General features: G+C 36.8%; 1 protein-coding gene and 2 pseudogenes across 3 annotated transcripts in view; all 3 read left to right on the forward strand.

Moving 5' to 3' along the window:
- The window catches only part of RAB3GAP1 (RAB3 GTPase activating protein catalytic subunit 1), a 105,586-nt gene that overhangs the window by 74,498 nt on the left and 8,498 nt on the right, over window positions 1-22,590 (forward strand). For all 3 annotated transcript variants that reach the window (XM_054587758.1, XM_054587743.1, XM_054587751.1), the window contains 2 exons: window positions 7,557-7,694; window positions 11,046-11,273. In XM_054587758.1, the coding sequence (XP_054443733.1) occupies window positions 7,557-7,694; window positions 11,046-11,273 (366 nt within the window). The remainder of the gene's footprint in view (window positions 1-7,556; window positions 7,695-11,045; window positions 11,274-22,590) is intronic.
- LOC129082017 (chromobox protein homolog 3-like) lies at window positions 11,707-19,929 on the forward strand (annotated as a pseudogene).
- On the forward strand, window positions 21,007-22,159 carry LOC129082038 (chromatin target of PRMT1 protein-like; annotated as a pseudogene).

Genomic DNA, 22,590 nt, shown 5'->3' on the forward strand with positions numbered 1-22,590 from the left:
TTGCTAGTCTCCGAAGTGTTTGAACTAATTTACATTCTTCTCCTCAACAATGTATAATTAAGTTTATTCCATATAATTCCTGACATTTGTTGTGTCAGAAGCCCCAACACCACTCCCAGGTTTGTTGATTTGCTTGGAGGACTCAACAGGACTCATCATATAGTCTGCTCATGGCTATAATTTATTACAGCAAAAGGATACAAAGCAAAACCAGCAGAAGAAATGGCACATGGGACGAAGTTCAGAAGATATAAGCACAAGCCTCTAAGAAAGTCCCTTCTCAATGTAGTCACACAGGATGCACATAATTCTTCCAACAATGAATTATGACAACGTATAAAAATGTTGTCTACCAGGGAAAGTTGTTAGAGGCTCAGTGCTCAAGGTTTTTATTGAGGGCTGACACCCAAACTCTATGTTTAGGCAACTTCTGCCTAGCACGAATCAAAATTCCAGACTCCCAGAAGGATAGCAGGTATTCAGCAAAAGCCACAGTGTTTGCACAAATAGTTTAAGCACAATGAACCATTTTAATCAGTTCTGAGTATGGTGGGAACCCTACCCAGATGCCAGCCAAGAGCCAGCTTTGCAAACAAGGCTTTCTCTGCATAGCAGTCTGAGGCCTGCTATGTTAACTCTTCTTGGCACACTTGATAATTTCAGTCATTTAAATTTTTGCCTTTCTGTTGGGTATGTAGTAAGTATCTCATGTTTTTACATTTCCGTAATGAATTATGATACTGAACACATTTTCATATGTTTATTGCCATTTGGATATCTTCTTGGTGAAGTGCCTGTGTAAGGCCTTTGCCTATTTGTTAAGTTAGTTGTCTTTTTTCTTATTGCTTGGTAGGAATTCTTCATATATTCTGGATATGAATCCTTAGTCATATGCATGTATTACAGATAATTTTTCCTAGTCTCTGGCTTGCTTTTTCACTTCCTTAATGATGCTTTCAGTTAAACCAGTATTCTTAATTTTAATAAAGTCCTATCTAACAATCTTTTTCTTATGTGGAGAGTACTTTTGTCTCCCATTTAAGAAATCTTTACCCTGGCCAGTGTGGTTCAGTTTGTTGGACCATCATCCTGTAAACCTGAAGGTCTCAGGTTAAATTTCCAGTTGGGGCACATGCCTAATGGCAGGTTCAGTCCCTTTCCTCTCTCATCAATGTCTCTCTCCCTCTCTCTCCCTCCCTCCCTTCCCCTCTCCCTAAAATCAATAAGCATGTCCTCAGGTGAGGATTTAAAAAAAAAAAAAAAGCTACACTTTAGTGTCCTATAGATAGTCTCTTATGTTTTTTTTCCTGGTAGCTTTATTATTTTACGTATATTGTTTATGTTTGTGATCCACCTCAAATTGACTGTATTTGATATAAGGAAGAGGTCCTCTTTTTTCCTCTATTTTTCTCTAAGGATATGCAGTTTCGTTCCAACACCATTATTCAAAAGATCTGCCTTTTTCCACAAAGTGGCAATGGTATCTTTGTTGTAAATCATGTGACTGTATATGTGTTGGCCTGTTTCTTTCTTTTCTTTTCTTTTTTTTTTTGGCCTGTTTCTTAATTGTGTATTCTGTTCTGTTAGCCTCTTTGTTCTAATAACAATAATGTACTCTTTATTACTATAGCTTTATAATAAGTATTTCTGTCTTATAGGGTAAATCATCTAACTGTTCCTCAAGATTATCTTGGCTATCCTTTGTGCTTTTTTAGGTTTTTGTTTTGTTTTGTTTTGATTTGATTTTTTTGTACATTAGAGAATCAGCTTAGCAGCTTCCACATTACAAAATAATCCCTCTGGGATTTTAATTCATATTGCATTGAATTATAAATCAGTTTAGAAAGAATTGAAATCTTAACAGTATTGAGTTCCATGACCATGAAATATCTTTTATTTTCTTTAAGATTTCTTTTACTTCGTCTAATCAGTTGTTTAATAGTTTTCAGTGTAGAGGCTTTATGTATCTTTCATTAAATATTTTAGCCTTTGTAATTTTTTAAATGTTATGAATGGTATTTTTAAAATTAATTTCTAAGTTTCCCCTGATATGTGGAGAGTTAATTTTTATATATCAACCTTGGATCTATAGCAATCTTATTACATTCATTTATTATTTCTCATAGTTTGTAAATTATTTGGGTTTTCCTATTAACAGAATCATGTTGTCTGTTTACATTGACAATTTGAGTTTTGATTTTCAAACATTTACATTTCTAAAAATCATTCATGCCTTACTGCACTGGCTGGGACCTCCAGTACAGTGTTAAATAGTGGATATCTTTCTCATGTTTCCAATCTCAGAAGAAAAGCTTGTGATGATTGTTGAGGGTATCTGATGTACTATAGATATCATTAATTATAATAAGGAAGTTCTGTTCCTAGTTTCTAAGAGTTTATATTATGAACAGGTATTGTAGTCTATCAAATGCTTTCCCTGCATATTCAGGTCATCATACAATAATTGTGAGTTTTAAATGAAATCTCATGTGGTAAATGAGTAACAGATTCTCTGGGCCAAAGTAAGCATTCAGTTTTTAGCTATTCTTCTTCTGAGGACTTTTCCTCATATAAATGGCTATTGCTGCTTCTCAAGATGCAAAGATTTACGTAAAAATGTAACTGGCTTCCTATTCTGAAATAGGTAGATGAATTGTAATAATAATAGTACAGTGGGATGTTGGGGTGTTTGCTAATTTTAAACATGAATTCTGTTAACTTTATTATCTATGCTTATATTGTTTGTCAGGTGTCTGTCATTTAGGAGATTAGTTTTTTGTTTGACAGCCCTTATGCTTTTTTGCTTCATGATATCCTTTTAATAGTAAGTTATATTTTAGGTATTTTTATCACTAAATTTTAGTATTAGGACAAAATTTTTTCTTTTAAATTTTTATTTTTTGTTCAAATCCATGTGTCTCCACCTTCCCACCACCACTTTCCCCTGCCCTGCTGCCACCTCCCTCCCTCAATCCTTCCCCACTTTGGCTTTGTCCATGGGTCCTTTATACATGTTCATTGACTTGACCCTTCCCTTTCCCTGCACCCCCCCTCCCCTCTTGGCTCTGTTGGTTTCTTTTTTCTTTCAACATTAATGGTTATATTTTCCTTGCTTGTTTGTTTTGTTAGTTAGGTTCCACTTATAGGTGAGATCATATGGTATTTGTCTTTTGCCCCCTGGCTTATTTCGCTTAGCATAATGCTCTCGAGTTCCATCCATGCTGTCGCGAAGGATAGTAGCTCTTTTTTTTCTTTCTTCTGCATAGTATCCCGTTGTGTAAATGTACCGTAGTTTTTTTTGATCCACTCATCTACTGATGGGCATTGAGGTTGCTTCCAACACTTGGCTACTGTAAATTGTGCTGCTATGAACATTGGGGTGCATAGGTTCTTATGAATTGGCGTTTTGGGATTCTTAGGATATAATCCCAGCAGTAGAATGACTGGGTCAAAAGGCAGTTACATTTTCAGCTTTTTGAGGAAATTCCACACTGCTTTCCACAGTGGCTGCACCAGTCTGCATTCCCACCAACAGTGGACTAGGGTTCCCTTTTCTCCACAGCCTCGCCAGCACCTGTTGTTTGTTGACCTGTTTATGATGGCCGTTCTGACTGGTGTGAAGTGATATCTCATTGTGGTTTTGATCTGCATTTCTCTGATGGCTAGTGATGCTGAGCATCCTTTCAAATGTCTCTGGGCTCTCTGTATCTCTTCCTTGGAGAAGTGTCTGCCCAGGTCCAGGACAGAATATTCTAATGCTAAAAACCAAGTGTATATTTTTTTCTTATTTTGTTATAATGCATGCAATTGGTACTGAAATTTTGTTTGGGGATCTGATAGAACTAGATTCATAGATTCATGCTCTTGTACCACCACTTATTAACAGTATTGCTAGTAGACACTGTGTTTCCTCTCTGAGCCTTTTTTTCTCTCTAAGAAAAGGTAATATTTTCACTTACATTTTCTAGAATTTGATGTAACTACAGTATGATTTGTGGGGGTTTTTTGTTCTTGTGATGGTAATCTTTTAGCATAATTATTTTAAGATTCACACATATGTTGTATGTATCAATAATTATTCATCGTTATTGCTTAGTAGTGCTCCATTGCATGGATATAGTACAGTTCCATTTGGTTTTTGGGTGTTTTTTTTAAGATTTTATTTATTTATGTTTAGAGAGAGGGGAAGGGAGGGAGAAAGAGAGGGAGAGAAACATCAGTGTGTGGTTGCCTCTCGCCCGCCCCCAACTGGTACCTGCCCTGCAACCCAGGCATGTGCCCTGACTGGAAATCGAACCGGCGACCCTTTGGTTTGCAGGCCAACGCTCAGTCCCCTGAGCCATGCCAGCCAGGGCTGGTTTGTTTTGTTGTTTTTTTTTTTGATAGATGTTCCAAAAATGAGCATAAGAGAACTTTTGAAGGTGATGGATATATTCATTATCTTGATGGTGCTGATTGTTTCATGGGTGTATATTTAGCAAATGCACTCTTTCTATTATTGTATATTGATTATAGTTCAAAAAAGCTATTAAAAAATTAAATTGTCACATGATGAATAATTGACGAGAAGAAAAAAATGAAAGTATTTCTATGTTGTTCTAACATATCTCCAGTTTTAAAACCTTACCTATTGTTTAGTGAACCAAAATTAAATACTTTAAAGGCCACTTATGGTTTACATTACTGTGGGTTGTTAATATGTCATATTAAATCATATATTATATTTAAAAGCAGTAAATGTTAAAGGTATTTTTTAATAATATATTCTTTTTCCAAGTTTTAATTAACAGTACTTTGAAATTTTAATGATCTAGTTGCAGACTGTCTTGGTTTGATTGGGTTAATAAACAGTCCAAGAAGGTTGTTCTAGAAGCTCAAGTTTTATTTTTCTTCAAAAGGCTATGTTATCTCATTTATTTGAGACGCTTCAGTCCTCACCTTTGAATTTAGAATCTAAATCTGAAATAATTTAAGCTTATTTTTCTCTCAGCGTGCATCATGTATTATGAAATTAATTTTTATATCTTACCTTTAGGAAATATAGGGCAAATTTTTAGTCCATTTTACTATCTTACTTTAAAGTTAATCTTATTTTAATTAAAACCACTATATACATGCTTATATTATAAAATGTCTGAAATTCAAAATGATCCCATTTAAAACCAATATAATTTCAAACTTATAGAAGTTAGCTTAAAATGTACTATTAATCATAAATAAATAAATAAATAAATAATAACTGGCTTTATTTAGGTCCTTGCTTCATAAGAATTCAAACATACTCCTAGTCCTTTCATCTACACTAAGTTGCCCTAAAATTTATGGCTAGGAAAAGCTTCAAGACGTTACCCAATACTCTAGAGCCAAGGTTAAGAAAGATACCTGTGGAGAGTGTTAGAGCAGGAGTCCTTAGCTAATAGATTGAGCAAACTGGTAGGTCTCAAAGTCAGTATCAGACAGATGTCCTAGATTCCATCTTAAGGTTGCCACTTGGTAGTTTTGCTACTTGATGATCTTGGGCAAGGCATTTTATCTCTGCACCTCAGTTTCTTCATCACTTGTAAAATGCCCTAGCCACCTCTCAGTGATCATATGAGATCACGTGTGTGAGAAAGCTTTGGATATTCAGAAATTTGGGATATGAAAATATATGGTCCTCCTGCTACTTGCTGCCTATATTTCTCTTGATCCTGCTCTTCTTCACTTATAGTTGGCCTGAGGTTTCCAGGTGGGAGGCATAGTCATTATCCTTCCTTCCCTCCCTTCCATCCTGTAATTTCATGGCTACAGGACAATGAAAACTAGCTCCTTCTTAATAAAAGGAATGAAGGTTTCTTCTCTTGAATGTGCTGTTTCATTGAAGATTCATAGAATTTTTGAATTTGACGGAGGCACTTTGATATCATGGAGAAAGTAGAATATGAAGCTTATACCAACCTAAGTATTTTGTCTCTAAGTGTAGGATATATTGAGCATGTGCCAGTATTTATTCTTCACAACAGTGAATCACAGAATGCTTGAGTGATTGTCCAAGGTCTTTGAGCTGGTATTCAAACACAAGCATGTTGTTTCTAGAGCCCAGACTCTTAACCACACTGTCACACTGCCTCTTTAATTATTATTCAACCCTGAGTATCAATGGGAGACTTTAAAAGTGGCGTACATTCACTATAGAGAAGAGAGAATGAAAACTCATAATTTTATAATCCAGAGATAATCACTGTTAGAGCAATTCCCTCCCATTTTTCCTATATCAAGTCATTTACCTGTTTTTGTATATTCAGATTCTTTCCACTTTTCACACTGATAAATAATGCTGCACTGATATTACTAGAAGTGGAACTGTTGGATCAGAGTACATGTCATAAATGCTTGCCATGTATTGATTTCCAGATTGTTGTCTGGGAAGGCTTATATATTATAATCTGTTTCGCAGTGTTTGAAATTGCCCCACTTAGGTTTGTTTAAAAAATTAGTATGATACAAGAAAATAAACTTACTTTCTTTTGTTTCTTGTTCAGTGTTCAAATACCATAGCTTTACCATGCTTCTCTGACAGAGGGCTGTGAAAATTATTTGTCTTTAAGGCAGTGGTTCTCAAGTGGGGAGGATTTTGCCCCCAAGGAATATTTGGCAACGTCTGCAAACATTTTTGATTGTTACGGGGTGGAGCGTGCTACTGGCATCTAGTAGGTAGAGGCCAGAGGTGTATAGGACAGGCCTCATGACAAAGAATTATCCAGTCTAAAATGTCAGTAGTATTGAGGCTTAGAAATTGTCGTTTATAATAAGCCCCTGAAATCTTGATGAAATCTATTGACAAAGGCTCTAAACACTACATCTAATCGTATTATGCAAGAAGATAAATGTTTATGTTTTCCTGGCTTTAGTTAACAGCAAAAGAAGGCAAGCTTTGCTTGGTTAGTGTGTGTCTGGATTGCTGAGTTCTTCATATTTCAAATATAAAATCCAACGGAACCAGTTCTCAGAGAACTTTCCTAAAGCCCTTCGAAAATTTTGAAATGTTTTCTCTCACTCTTTTAATGATTCTACAGTGCATCCTCCTTTAGATTTACCTCAGCTGCTTTGTTATTTGGGGTTACACTAAAATATATAATGTCTCTGATTCCCAGTTATTTGGGGTCTTTCATTTGGGGTTCATTTCATCTACCTTTAATTTTCTTATTAGTTACAAAAAAAAAAACCTTTTGCAACTAGTGATAATACACATAAAAATATCATTAGGACTTTATTTCTGTATCATTAGTAGGCAGGAAAATGCTCAGTGTGCCCAAATTCCTCTATCTTGTAGCCATCAATCCTCACCAAGGAGCATATGATGATCTTACCTGTTGGGGGAGGGGAGGAGAGTCATTTTTATTAATTTGTTACATTTTTATGTAGGTTCAAAAAACTTTTGAATTTCTCTGAATTCTTTTGAATACATATCTTGGGACTGCTAGAGCTGAAATAATTGTTGTCTTTATTCTATTTTTATAGTTCCACTTTGTCTACAAAAAGACTATTCATGTGCTTTGTCCTTTTGTGCTTCACAGGAACCAGCACCTATGACAGAAGACCTACTTGAAGAGCAGTCGGAGGTTCTAGCTAAATTAGGAACATCAGCAGAAGGGGCTCACCTCCGAGCACGCATGCAGAGTGCCTGTCTGCTGTCAGATATGGAGTCTTTTAAGGTGGGTCACGCTATCAGAGCTCGGGATTCTATTTTGAGTTATTCTGAGATGAAGCTGTGAAAGTCCCTGAATAAAGTGGTGTGAAGACCTGAATGTCTTTTATTAAAAGTTTGTTTCATTTGTAGCTAATAACACCTCACTTCTATCACCTAAAGGTTGTACTCAGAGTTGCTTCTTAAGTTGAAAGAAAGAAAAGAACAATCTTTGAATAATAGTTGAAAGATCAGAATTGAATTATTTTTATATGTGCATTGGGATGTCTTCCTCCTTTGTGTGTGTTCAACCAATATAATGCAGGGCTTTTAGAAAACTCTTAGGATTTAACATAGTTTCCTTCATTCAACAAACCTTTGATATCCTACTTTGTGACTTGCACTATGATTAGATAAGTGAGAAGTACAGTGTTTATCCTCAGCTACAGTCTATTGATGAAGGCGATGTGTAAATAATTATGTGGTAAGTTCTCTAATGAAGGTAAGGTCTAAAAGATGACTGACTTTACTGAGTGGGACATGGAAGGTTTCACAGATGAGTCACCATTTAGGATGAATAGGCATTTGCTACCTGGAGAAGACTATTTTAGGCTTAAATATAGGCCTGTATCTAGACTGTAGAGAATTCAGAGAATGATGCTGGGATTGAAGAAAAATTCTGTGGGTTTTTTTTTTTAATTTTTGAAAGAAGAGGCAAGTTTGTGTGTGTGCGTATGCCCGCGCGCGCACACGTATAGATAGATAGATAGATAGATAGATAGATAGATAGATAGATAGATAGATAGATAGGTAGGTAGGTAGATAGATAGGTAGATAGATAAATAGATATAAAAAACAAAACAAGTGCTTAGCCCGTTGGGCCACAGCCTTCTCTTTCCTATTGCTGATACTCTGAACAGTCTCCCAGACCCAGACTTTCCTCCTTAACCTACCACTACTTGCAATGGCCTCCATCTCCCATTTCATGTGCCCTACTCATCCTTTGTGCTATGTAGGCCAGCCTCAGTTTGATTTTTTTTCCCAACATAAACACCCCATGAAAACCTATGCCACTTTTATCTTTCCTGATAGCAAATTTGTGACAATAAAAGGGAGCCTCTTTATTCCCTGCTTATTTCCCTCATATTTACAAAAAGAAAAAATCTTTAGTAAACCTTTTAAGAGCTGCATGTTTTCCTTAGAGAGTTAAAAATGTAGAATATCTGTGAGTTCTATTCTGCTGTGAAATAAGAAAGAGAATGTGTTGTTTTAAAACAAAGAGTTGCTATAGTGAATAAAGAAAAGTCAGTTGGCTCTCATGGCATGTGTTAAAAATGTAGATCAGGGAATTGGTGTCCAGGTATGTGTGCACAGGAGGAAATACTAGCCTGCTCAGCAGCTGTTTTATGCCTGACCTCTACCTGCCTTCATATTCATCTGTCCGGGTCCTACTACAGTGTCCTTGCAGAGGCAAGTACAGAATGAAACTCCAAATTGGAATTGTAAAAGCTCTTCCCCCATAGAAATATGTTGGTGCCTCATGGTAAGGCTCTGTATAATTCCTTTAACCCTGTGCTTCAGCAAAACTGTGGTTCCTGAAATTCGTTTGGAATAATCTGGGAACCTATGAGTCTCTTACAGCATTGTTTTAATCAGAAAATAGACTGTATTTCAAATAGTACATTTTATACATCTGTCCAAATGTAGGAATCAAATAATATAGTTAAGGAAATATGTAGTTACTTTAAAACAGATAGGATTTACTTTCCTTTTTTACATAGTAATGACTTCCTTTAGGGGACCTTGGGAGAATCCCCAGAGCTTTGGATAAATGCTTTAATGTACCTACGGTACCTACACCTGACAACTCCAGAAGCACAGGGCCTGTTCTTGAGCATGCCCTTGGAGTATGTACCTGAAAAAGCAGAACCAAGATAAGCCATAGATGAAGTGAGTCTTGACCTGCTCCTGGTAGTTGTTTGTTTAGCCTGGTATAGTAAGGACAACCAGAAGGAAGAATTCTGGTGTGGACTACTTTTTCTTTAACACAGTGTATGGTACAGGAGGTCAGTATTCTTTTTTTTTTTTTAAGTTCTCCCTCTTCACTCAAGGCCCATGTATAGTTTCCTAAGATGTTTTCCTGGTTAATATCCAGGTTTTTATGTATGAATCCTGAATCATGAGTAATCTTAGCTCTTTGCAGTTCACAGCAGTACTTTGTTGCCATAGCACCTACAAGTTTATGTTGTTGACTATCAGTTAATGACCCTTCTCTGATTTCTATCCCCTCAGGGGGATTTCCTAACCTGGGGACGATTAAGCTGGTAGCCTCTGAGCTCAAGAGGGAGGAATTGTCAGTTTTGCTCTTCACATTTAAGACTAACCATTCTCATCATGTGTGTTTGCATTTTGGTCTTTCAATTTAATTTAAAAAGAAAGAAAATGACCTTCTGTTTAGCACTTCTTTGTTAATGCTTACATCACTTACTATTACAGGCAATTAAATAGAGTACTCACAGCAGGAAGATTACATTGTGGTAGGAAATATAACCAAAGGTATGTGTTTAATGTTTGTACACATATCTTTTGAGTATTAGAGGTTGATGTATATACCCATCCTAAGTACTCTGCTCATATATTACTGGACACTTGCAAAAAAGAACTATGTGCCTTACCACTAACACTGTAAAGCCTCTACTTTTTTCCCAGGCTTGAATGCAGATTAGTTAAAGGATTTTGAAATGTGCCATTGTTTTATAATCCATTGTTAATTCTATAGAATTATCCACTAAGTAAAACTTTAGTTTTCAGAAACCTGAAAAACAATAGTTTGAATTTCAGTTCCTTAACAGCACAAAAGCAATTTATGTGATAGTAATTTGTTACATAAAGCTCAAGAATTTGATGGCTAAATAGAACATTTTTGAGATTAGCTGATATTTACTGCAATACCAGTATTAATTTTTTGAGGAAAAAATTAGCAGAACTTTTTCACTATTATGTTATTATTCTGATCATGTTGTATATTATTTAATTTACTTGCACTTACTTGATACTTTTCTAAGTACTATCATTTTAAACTATGTAACTTATCCGTTTAAGAGAATTATTTTCACATTACATCAAATTTTTGTTTCCAAATTCATCAAATGAAAGTGTTTGCTTTTTCTGTAAAACAGACAGCAAAACCAAAAGGCTTTTGGTACTTGAACATCAGATCTGTTTTGAGGTGACACTCAAGCTCATGTCACATACTAGATTTTGTAAAGATTAGGTAGGCTTTTTATGAAAAGGAAAGTACTAATATGATTTTGCAAACAGGTTTATCTGTAACTGTTCGTTTTTATTTAAATCTGCTAAAATTTTTGCCTTGTTTTAGGCAGCTAATCCAGGATGTTGCCTGGAAGATTTTGTGAGATGGTACTCACCCCGGGATTATATTGAAGAGGAAGTGATTGATGAAAAGGGAAACGTGGTTCTAAAAGGAGAACTTAGTGCCCGAATGAAGATTCCAAGTAACATGTGGGTAGAAGCCTGGGAAACTGCTAAGCCAGTTCCTGCTAGAAGGCAAAGGAGACTCTTTGATGATACACGGGAAGCAGAAAAGGTAACTGAGGTTTGAGTATCTAATACTAAAACGGTAATTATTGTTCTAGCATTTTAAAAACGTACTGTCATAGACATGAGAGCTTTGGACAAACCTGAGAAGCAAAACATTGAAATTTAATGAGCCTTTTGTATATCTATTATTTACATGTAAGATTTTAGAACTAGTTGCAGATTGTACCAAAAATAAGACATGCATATTTTATGCATTTTACCATGGGAATTGTCTCACAGCATTTATCAAAAGTCTTAAAAATGATCATGTCCTTTGACCTAGCAATTCTACTACCAAGAAGTTTATTAAGGAAGTAATGAGAAAGATCAATGTACAGGAATGATGATCAACAAAGTTTTTTAGTGAAAAAGTGGATACAACCAAAGTTACCAAAACTAAGCTTGGTTCAATAAATTATGGTATGATCATTTAGTGGACTGCTTTGCAAGTAGTAAAAAAATATTTGGAGCTCAGGCAAGTAGTGGTAGCTGTCCGATATCAAATTGCCCTACACACCTCCCCCAAAATCCCATGCAGTTAATAAGTAAATAAATCCATGCCTTAAGCATTACTGGGAGATGGAGATTACAGTGACCTTCAAAATAACAGCAAGTAGAGAAACAAGCTGAATTCCATTGGAATTTCCATTACTGTGGATATAGAGAGGGAGGACCGGAAGTTTTTAGAAAAGGTGAGGGATACAGAAGACTTAGATGGAGCAGAGTCACCCCAGAAAGAAAGGGCTTAACACTAGGTGCCACTATACTCAATACAGGACTGGCTCCAGGGAAGGGGCTTTAAAGTAAGCAAGACTAGAAATGAACACTCCAAGAAACTGCCTTGGGAAGAACCAGATATACAGAGAAGGATTGATCCCCTTCAATGATGGGAAAGAAGGAAATAAGAGGAAAATTAAGGATCTTGCAGAAGTGAAAGAGAAATAAGCCTTATCAGCCTCCCTCATCCTCTGCCATCAGTTAAAGAAATTGTGCAGAAAAGGGCACTTTCAAATTATGACATGACTAGGAATAATAAAGAGCAGACCGCATCCATACAAAACTACTACTAAAGAAAAAAAAATGCAATTGGATCATTTTAGCTAATGAAAACATTTCCCAGAAATCAAACATGAAGCAGAGTATTGTTAATGTAACATTCCATACTGAATCGGATATCTTTAAATAAAGCATAGAGGATATGAAAAATCATGTTTAATTTGAAATACTAAAACCAAGAGCAAAAATGGACCCAAAAACTCAGGATAGAAACAGAAGAAAAAGAAAGCCATATAAAAATAAAAACTAAATTATAAGGAACCCAAGGGAGAATAAATTAATATTTAAATTTAAGAAAAGGCATCAAGAAGAGCAGCAAAACAGCCAAGAGAAGGAAAATGAGATAAAGGAATAAAAAGGGTTGGGGAGAATGTAATAGAAATGGAAGATAGGGCAAGAAGGAATAATGCTCATTTTATCAGAGTCCTTGAAGAAGAAAAATCAAAATAATAAGGCAGAACTAATGTTAAAAGCTGCAGTCCAAGAAATTTTTTAAAAAGAAAAGAAAACCTGAATATACATATTCAAAGGACTCACTGGGTATAGGGGAAAATTGACAAGGTAGTCCCAGTGCTTTATAAATTGTTTCAATGCATAGGATATTAATCAGGAAATTTGCTAAATCTTTTTATGAAGTAACTATAACATTAGTACCTAAACCTCATGAAGATAACATATAAAAAAAGATTCAGACCAGTACTAAGAAATTAAATGCAAAAATTCTAAGTGACAATTAGACAATTAGACAAATTGACTAAAGGATGATTATTTGGAAGTCTATTTATAAAACTGACTTAAATAATAGGTCTAAGCAAAAAATTATGTAATCTTCATATGTACTATAAAAGTCTTTGATAAAATTTAATACCTATTCCTAATAAAAACTCTTGAGAAAATAAGAATGGATGGATATTTTCTTTAAATGATAAAATATTGGGTTGGCAAAAAAAATCCGATTTAGTTTTTTTCTGTAAAATAAAAGACATTTTTCACTTTTACCAATAATTTTATTCATTTGGATATTTTGAGTATGCCAGCTATCTCCCACCTGGTATAACATTGATTGTTCTCAATTAACGTTTCAATTTGATCTCTATCAACTTTTGCTGGTCTACTTGATGGTGGACCACCGTCCAGCAAGAAATCTCCAGCACCAAATTTCACAAACCGCTTTGGACACATTCGATCAGTCACAGCACCTTCTCCATACACTTCACAAATGGTTTTTTGTGTTTCAGTTGTATTTTTACCTTTCTTGAAATATTGAAACATAATATGCTGAAAATGTTGCATATTTTCTTTCATCTTCAATATTAAAATGGCTATACAAAAATTCACCAATTTTGATAAGTTTTTTTTTAATGTACACTAAAACAACTGTCACAATACAACCTAACAAAATTGTTTTGAATGAAGTTAAAGACAACTAACTGCTACTAGAGCCATCTTTAAAAAAAAAAAAAAAATGACCTTTTTGGATAAACCAATAAATATAGACCTCAATTCTAAACCCAGCGTCTTAATGGGGGAAACCCTACAGGCATTCCCACTAAAGTCAGGAACAAGGAAAAGGTGCCTACTGTCTTTGCTGCCATTTAACATTATTCTGAAGGTATTAGCCAATGTGATTAGAAAAGAGAAAATGCAAGTATAGGACTTAAAAAGAAGACAGACCTTTTTTGTTTGCAGATGATGGGACAGTATACCTGGGAAAATCTAAAGAATCAGTGATAAAACTGATTCAAATATAAGAATTCACAAGGTAGCAGGATATAAAGTTAACATACAGCTAGTAGCATTCATATACACAAATAATAAGCATTCCCAAGATGTATGTGTCATTTTCTTTTGATCATAAAAGAAAAGTGGTAAAATACTTAGGAATAAACTTAACAAGAAATGTTTGAAATCTGAATAAAGACAGTAAAACACTTCTGAAATGCATACTTCAACAAATAGATATCCCTTTTTCTTATTTAGGAATTCTAAACATCATTAAGTTCAATTCTCCCTAAATTAATTTATAAATTTAGTGAAATCCCAGTAAAAATACCAAAAGACTTTATTATAGAGCCAAATTGATACAGAAGTTCATACAGAAATAAAGAAAAACATGCGGACTTAGGATTCAGGGATTTCAAGAGCTGAGTGTTAATGGGTTTCTTTTGGAGATTATGGAAATGTTTTAAAATTGTGGATTTGGTTGTACAACTCTGAACATACCTAAGACTAACTGTAACACTTAAGTAACACTTTAAATGGGCAAATTGTTACTTAAAATGAGCGTGCAAGAGTAGCTAAGAATAGATTGAAAAGAAAGAGTTATGGGGGAGGGGATACTGGAGGGGAGCAACTAACCCAACCAGATATTAAAGCAGAGTACAAAGCCCCAGTATTTAAATAATGTTATAGTGGCCCATAAAGAGCTCAGTGAAACAGAATAGAAAGTCCATAAATACATGTAGAAATCTAGTATATGATGAAGATGGCATGAAAAATCACTGGAGTATAGATGGCCTTTCTAATAAATAGTCTTGGGTTAAGTGAACAACCATTTTGCAAAAGATAAAATTAGATCCACCTGTCCTTCTGTACCCAAGAATGGACTGAAGATGAAACCATGGGAGTACTAGAAGGAAACATGGGTGAGTTCCTCTATAGCTTGGATATAGAGAAAGGCTTTCTAATTAGGAGTCAAAACCCAATGCAGTTAAATATGTAGTTGATAAAATTTGTGTAAAAATAAAATCTTTTACATGGCCAAAGAAAGTTAAAGACAAAAGACATGATATGCTGAAAATATTTGTAAGCTGGGAGAAATATGTGCATTACAGATAAAGGGCCAAAATACTACAGAAAAATGGGCAAGAAATATGAGTAGACAATTCAAAATAAAGGATAATAATACTTAAACCTATCAAAAGGTGTTCAGCTTCATAATAAGAGAAATGCAAATTAAAATATACTAAGATAACCATTTCTCATATATCAGATTGGCAAAAATTTAAAAGCTTGATATATATTTGGTGATGCCCTGAGGCAACAGATCTTCTCATACACTCATTACTGGTGAGAGGCAAAGTAATACACTCTACCGGTGCCCCACCTCTTTGGAGGGGCATTTGGCACTATTTAACAAAACTTACATATGTCTTGACCCTCTGACCTAGAAGCAATCCTATTTGCAGAGATTTACCCTAATATTTCAACAGTACAAAAATAAAGATGCACTAAGTTGTTTGATGCTGTAATTACTTGTAATTACAAAATATTAGAAACTGCGTTGACTGTTGTGGCTCAATGGGTTGGCTGTTGTCCCATAAACCAAAAGGTCACCTGGTTCGTTTCCCAGTCAGGTCACATGCCTGGGTTGCAGGCCCAGCCCCTAAGAGGCAACTAGTTGATGTTTCTCCCTCCTTTCCCCTCTCTCTAAAAATAAATAAATAAAATTGTTTTTAAAAATAAATAAGTAAAATCTTTTAAAATAGGTTTTAAATTACTAAAACCTATCTACAGGCCCAAATTTAGAAGCTTTCTTGAATAAACTATGGTTCAACGATGTAATTGAGTACAGTGCAGTGTAAAAGAATATATATTGTGTGCTTCACTTTGTGTAAAAAAGAAATAAGGGGAACTAAGAAAACATATCTACCTGTCTTTACAAAAAGGAATTCAGTCAGGATAAATTAGAAAACACTGAAATTAGTTAACAAAAATGGTTGGAAGGGGGAGGGACAGGCAGAGTAGAAGGAATATGGGAAGGAGTAACACAGAAAAGAGTATACTTTCCATATGTTTTTGATTTCTGAAAAAATGTTAATGGCCTACATATTCAAATATTTAATCAACAAGATTGGAAAGAGGAGAAATAACCTAAAGCTGAAAGCAAGCTGAGATAAATTAACCTTGCTCTATTAACACATAACCAGTTCCACCTGGGGGCTGGTCCTACCCCAGCACCGTCCTGGAGGGACTGCTTGTGTGTCAGGCGGCCTCCAGTCTCTTGACTTGTGCTGAAAAGATCCCAAGGACAAGTCAGAGTGAGAACAAAAGCAAGTTTTATTCAGGTAAAGACAGAGAGGCCAAGGTGCAGGTGCCATTGTGAAAGAAGCTAAAGTATGCGTCTGAAAGGACAGGGCCAACCTGCTAGTAAGTTGTGCATGTGGTCAGTCAGTTCTTGGGATTTTATGTGTTTCCAAGGGTGGGCTGTTTCTAAGCTTTGTGGCACCAAATTCTGACTCCCCTTCTGTTGGGGGGGGGGGGGTCTTGTTCCTATACAGTGTGGTCTGTTCCAGAAGTGTCATTGCCGTTGTCCCACTCAAAGAGCCCCCCTTCTACTTGTGGTGTCAGTTTTCATTATGACAGTATAATGATCCATGGGGTTTGTCTCTGGTCAGTTTTCCCTCCATCTTGAATTGATACGGTTTTAGCAAGTCCTTCTTGTTGTTGACTTCTGTTAACACCACAGGGGCTTCCTGCTATAAACTGTTTCTTTTTGGTTGTGCAAGGGGTTGGGGGCTGTGGTGAGAGGATGACCCCGGGGCTTATTGCCTGTGATATCAGCTCATACTTCCTCACTCCACCTGTCAGGGTGTTTTCCTTTTTTCTGTCCTGTCTCAATATTTCAAATAAATAGCCCAATCACACTGAAGGCAGGGAGGTGGGAGGGAAAAATCTAATCCAATCCAAGCAATTTATGGACACATAAGATAATTCTGACTGTATACCCTCCGTTGTGGTGGAAGGTGGGAGAACACTGCAAACAAATCATAAATTCATTTTCTAGGTGTTTTTGTGTAGTGATATGGTTAAGCAATTTCTGGAACTTTTAGGCGGATTATTGTGTGAGCAAAAGAGTAATTAAAGTGTTGGCATTTTTTGGAAGCCAGAATTCTCATTATAGAAGTGAGATGCAAACGTAGAATTGAGGAAGGCAAGGAAGACCCAGTGGCAGTGGATTGGAATTAGAGGTACTGGTTTGGACTCACAGATTTAGAAAATATGGATATGTTTGTGGGTATGTACATGTGTATATATACAAGCATGTATATCCTAGCTCTCTTCGGACAGGGTTTAGAAGCAGTGACATCCTAGTATCAATGAACATATATAGATTGGTTTCTAGAACATTTTTCACTGAAAGGAATCAGGCTTTCCTCAGAGAAATCGCTGACTTAAGGACTGGAGCAGGGAAAGTATGAGATGAGTATGAAACATCATGTGTTGATGGAAAATGAGGAAGTACTTTAAAAAAAAGAGGCATTTCATAAAGGACTAGCTTGAAGGGACTCTTAACTGGCCAGATCTGGACAATTTGAGTGCCAGATAATTAAAGAAGGCAATAAATTACAAACCACTGCGGGGGGAAATTGAGTCCCCTAGTTCTACATTGACAATATGCAGATAAATAAAGAAATGGAAGAGAAGGGAGGGTGTTTCAGCACCAAGATGACTGATAAATATAGAAACGATATTGGAGTTGGAAACTTCACTGTATAATCATATTCATAGTTAAGATTGGTTTAGGCAAGAATCATCCAGTCCAGGTGTAAATTCAGGTGAAGAGCATCATACTTGCTTAGTTTTAAGTGTCTGCCAATTACTTCTAAATTGCAAGGAATATTTAATAACTATATGGTGGAAAAATGGGACAATGCCTTGACTGGATGATCACAACTACATCACCAATAAGGGGAAGATGGAGGCTGTCTACTTTGAGATGTGATTCTCAGAAGGATCCAACATCACTTACGGATACTGTTTGGCCCAACAATGCACAACCTGCATCTAATGAGGAAACAGAGAAACCCCAAATTAACATTCTGTCTTAAAAAGAGCTAACACTCATGCACACACACGCACGCACAATTGTGGGAGTATATTAAAAGGACACAGGAGCCAACTGAAAGATTTTTCAATGGCCAACACTGGAACAATTTAAGCAACAAAATAAATAAATATTAGATATTTTTGAGTCTATAATGATATAAATAAATGATTGAATGTACTGAAGAGAAGAAACAAATCTCCCATGAACAAGAACTCTAAATCTACCCTTCCCTCAATGAAGTGGAACATAACTCCCACTCCATAATTGTGACTTCCTTCCAAAGAGTACAGTGTGCAGAGTGGGGAAAATGATTTTACAGTGCAGAAACCTGAGAAACACTCTCTTCACCAGGTGAGCAAGGTTAACAACAGGTATAAATCACATTAATAATACATACTCTTGAAAATGGAACTCTGTCTTTCTGTTCTTCCAAAAATAACACCATTAGATAATGGTGATGGCTTCATAACCTTGTAATTAGGCTAAAAACCACTGAAAACCCATTTTAAAGTGGTGAATTCTATGATATGTAAATTATGCTTCAGTTTTTTAAAACTACAAAAATATGGATAGATTATGGGATTTTATTAACCAAAAAGCAGGGTGGAGCAGGAAGGGAGGCTATTGCTCAAAACGTCAGTGTTACAAAATACAGACTGGAAAACTGCCCCAGATTCATTGAAATTAAAGAGGTATGAACAACTAAAGGCAATGCATGTTCCTTTAGCAGATCCTTTATGGTGGTGGAAAAGGGTTAAATAGACATTATTCAGTCAATTGACAAAATTATAATAAGGATAGCAGGTTAGATTAAAAGTATTTGATAAGCCCTGGCTGGTGTGGCTCAGTTGGTTGGGCATCATTCCACAAAGTGAATGGTCACCAGTCCATTCCAGTCACGGCGCATGCCTGGGTAGCAAGCAGGTTCAGTCCCCAACCAACATATACAAACCAATAGGTGTTTCTCTCTCACATCAGTGTTTTTCTCCTCCTCTGTCTCCCTTCTTCTCTCTCTAAAAATAATTTTTTTTAAAGTATTTGAGGTCTTGAGGTGGTGCCAATACCCCTCTTGGCTGTGGCCCCGGGCTATAGTCCTGGCCCCTGCCCCCTTGGATGGGGTTCAAGCTAAAGGCTGCAAGGCCAAAGAGGCACCATGGTTGTGGGGTCCAGAACAGCACCGAGGCAGTGAATAACATCTCTTCAAGTCTGCAATAGAAATTTGCCTCCAGTGAAACTACATTGCAAAAAGTGGGAAAGAAACAGAATGGAAAGAATAAAAAAAGTCAAATAGGCAGAGTCTGAAGAATTTGTAGTGAAAAAAGTATTGGACTAATGCATAATGAATGGGAAGGTGGAGCATTTCCTGAAGTGAAAGGGATGCACAGATGCTGACAGTACTTGGGGACCTGAAGAAAATTTAGATTGTCTAGAGTTAATTGAAGCACTTCTTAGTTTTCAAAAAGCTGGTAAAGAAAAGGATGGTACAAAAAGGAAGTCTTTATCTGACAGTGATTCTGATGATAGCAAATCAAAGAAGAGATATTGCTGATAAACCAAAAGGCTTTGCCAGAGGTCCTGATCCTGAACGAATCCTGAACAAATAATAGGTGCCACAGACAACAGTGGAGAATTAATGTTTTTCATTAAGTGGAAAGATTCAGATGAGGCAGATTTGGTGCTGGCAAAAGAGGCAAATATGAAGTGTTCTCAAATTGTAATTGCATTTTATGAAAAGAGACTAACTTGGCATTCTTGTCCAGAAGACAAAGCCCAATAAATATTTGCATTGCTTTACACACACACAAACACACACAATCTGTGTCATGGTTTTTTTACTTATTAGCATGAAGAAATAACTACATTCTAATAAAAATCAAGTTTGATGTGTTTGTTTTGAAGTAGTACTAGCAGAGTTGTGGGAAGTTTCTATGACTGGTTACTTTGGAACAAAATCTTTATGTAGTTGCTTCCTTTATCAGAAAATAACATTTGATACCACAGTATATTCTTTCCTCTGCATTAGAGAACAGCTTTTCTAAATGTGGGGGAAATCTCCATTGTTGTTACTCAGTCAGAATCTGTGTTTAAGTCATATATGCCAAAGGATCATTGTGGGGGGTGATGCAGATTCATTGTTCTACCTGCTCAGTCATTTTGAATGTGATGGCCACACAGTACACATGCTCACTCAACAGTATCTATGGTTCCCACTGACTAGTACAGTGAAGTCATCATTGTTCACACATGCACATTCTAGTCCACTGTCCTTGGATGCCAGATTATATAGATGTACAAATTATTCTCATTATATGAACAATGGCTGGACTTTTTCCAGACAGACATCATATATTGTTTACTTTATTATAAATACTGGTAAACAGTGGTCAATAAATACTTTTTAAAAAAAGTATTTGATCAGTGTTAAATTTACTTTGCATAAAGGAATTCCTAATCTTAAGTAATACATGCTGAAATATATAGGGGAAAAAAGCACATTATGTATGCAACTTGTTCTCAAATTGTCCAGAAAAAAAAATGTATGTGTGTATATATTAAAGAAAAAACGATGGACCCAAAATGGCACCACTTGTGTTAGAAAGAGAAACAGAGAAGGAGGAGGAGAAGGGGAAGGGAGGGAGGGAGGGAGGGAAAGAAAAAAAAGAAAGAAAGGCAACGATAACCAAACCAAGATTTAATACCTTATCTAATTGCAGTTTCAACCTCTCCCAGAAATACAATCCTAATCAACCAGTCTGGAATTTTCTTGTCAAGCACCAGTAAGTAATCTGTCACCTGGCCTCTCTCCATTTCCCATAGAAACAAGAGTCGGTCTGCATGATAAAAACTCTACTTTTGAGGTGATAGAGACGAAAGACAGGAAAAGGGCAGGCCAGGCGAGCAGGTGGACCGACTGACCAGACAGCCAGCCAACAACAATGAACTAACCTAGCAGTCCACCACTCCCGCATCTAGCCAACTGCCAAACAAGTTAACCCGAGCCCCTCCACCATCAACTGAGCTTCAGCCGGCTTCCACAGCCGTCGTGGCAGCCCCGGGAGGAGCACTGGCGTCCTTTTCCTTCGATCCTCGGGATTTGAAGATGGCTGCACAGTCAGCGCCGAAAGTTGTGCTAAAAAAGCACCACCAAGATGTCTCTAAATGAGCACTTTACTAATATGCTGAAGAACAAACAGCTGATGCCAGTGAATATTCGGGCTTCAATGCAGCAACAACAGCAGCTAGCCAGTGCCAGAAACAGAAGACTGGCCCAGCAGATGGAGAATAGACCCTCTGTCCAGGCAGCATTAAAAATTAAGCAGAGCTTAAAGCAGCGCCTGGGTAAGAGTAACATCCAGGTACGGTTAGGCCAACCCATAGGGGCCCTGGCCAGGGGAGCAATCGGAGGATGAGGCCTGCCCATTATCCAAAGAGGCCTGCCCAGAGGAGGACTACATGGGGGACGTGCCACAAGAATCCTACTTTAGGGGCGGGATGTCGCGCCGAGGTCAAAACCTGCTCTGAGGTGGACGAGTCATAGCTCCCCGAATGGGCTTAAGAAGAGGTGGTGTTCCAGGTCGTGGAGGTCCTGGGAGAAGGGGCCTAGGGAGTGGAGCTACGGGTCATAGTGGAATCGGTGGTAGAGGTCGGGGTATGATAGGTGGGGGAAGAAGGGGCTTTGGAGGCAGAGGCCGAGGCCGTGGACGAGGGAGAGGTGCCCTTTCTCGCCCTGTACTGACCAAGGAGCAGCTGGACAACCAACTGGATGTATACATGTCGAAAACAAAAGGACACCTGGATGCTGAGTTGGATGCCTACATGGCACAGACAGATCCGGAAACGAATGACTGAAGCCTGCCTGCCCTCCTGTGAGAGACTCTTGTTAAAATTACCACATCTGTAAATAACCTTGAGATAACAGATGAGAAGAAACCTACCTGATTGATGCTGGAAGGACCTATCACAATAGACTATGGACTTAACTTGCCACCAGTTTGTGCATTTAGTGTGTACCTTTTATTTTTTTGATACTACATTGTATGAAATCCTTTTTTCCTCTGACTTGGGTTTGGTTTCGTTTTATTATTTTGGCTTTATTTGGGGTTTTTTTCCCTCCTCCCAGACTTCTCTTTGAACATGAACATGTTGGCCCTCTTACCACCCCTGCCTTCCCCTCACCTGTTATATATGCCCTCGCATTCTAACATTTCCTGTATTCACCTGTATACCCTCTGGAAAAAGTCCCAGCAATAACTCATCAGTGTTCTTCCCTAACACCTAGGTTTTTGAGATACAGTTTTGTTCTGTATCACTCTAATAGACTCTTAGAAGTGTTGAGAAAATCTGGAGTTCAAAAATGCACTCTGCCACGTTGATAATTTTTAGTGTAGTAATTTGGGAACATTGACCTAGCTGCAGGGCCACATAACAGGTTATATAC

The sequence above is a fragment of the Pteronotus mesoamericanus genome, unplaced genomic scaffold (genome assembly GCF_021234165.1).
Source record: "Pteronotus mesoamericanus isolate MK-2021 breed Mesoamerican mustached bat unplaced genomic scaffold, CSHL_Meso_final contig_1230, whole genome shotgun sequence".
Lineage (NCBI taxonomy): Eukaryota > Metazoa > Chordata > Mammalia > Chiroptera > Mormoopidae > Pteronotus > Pteronotus mesoamericanus.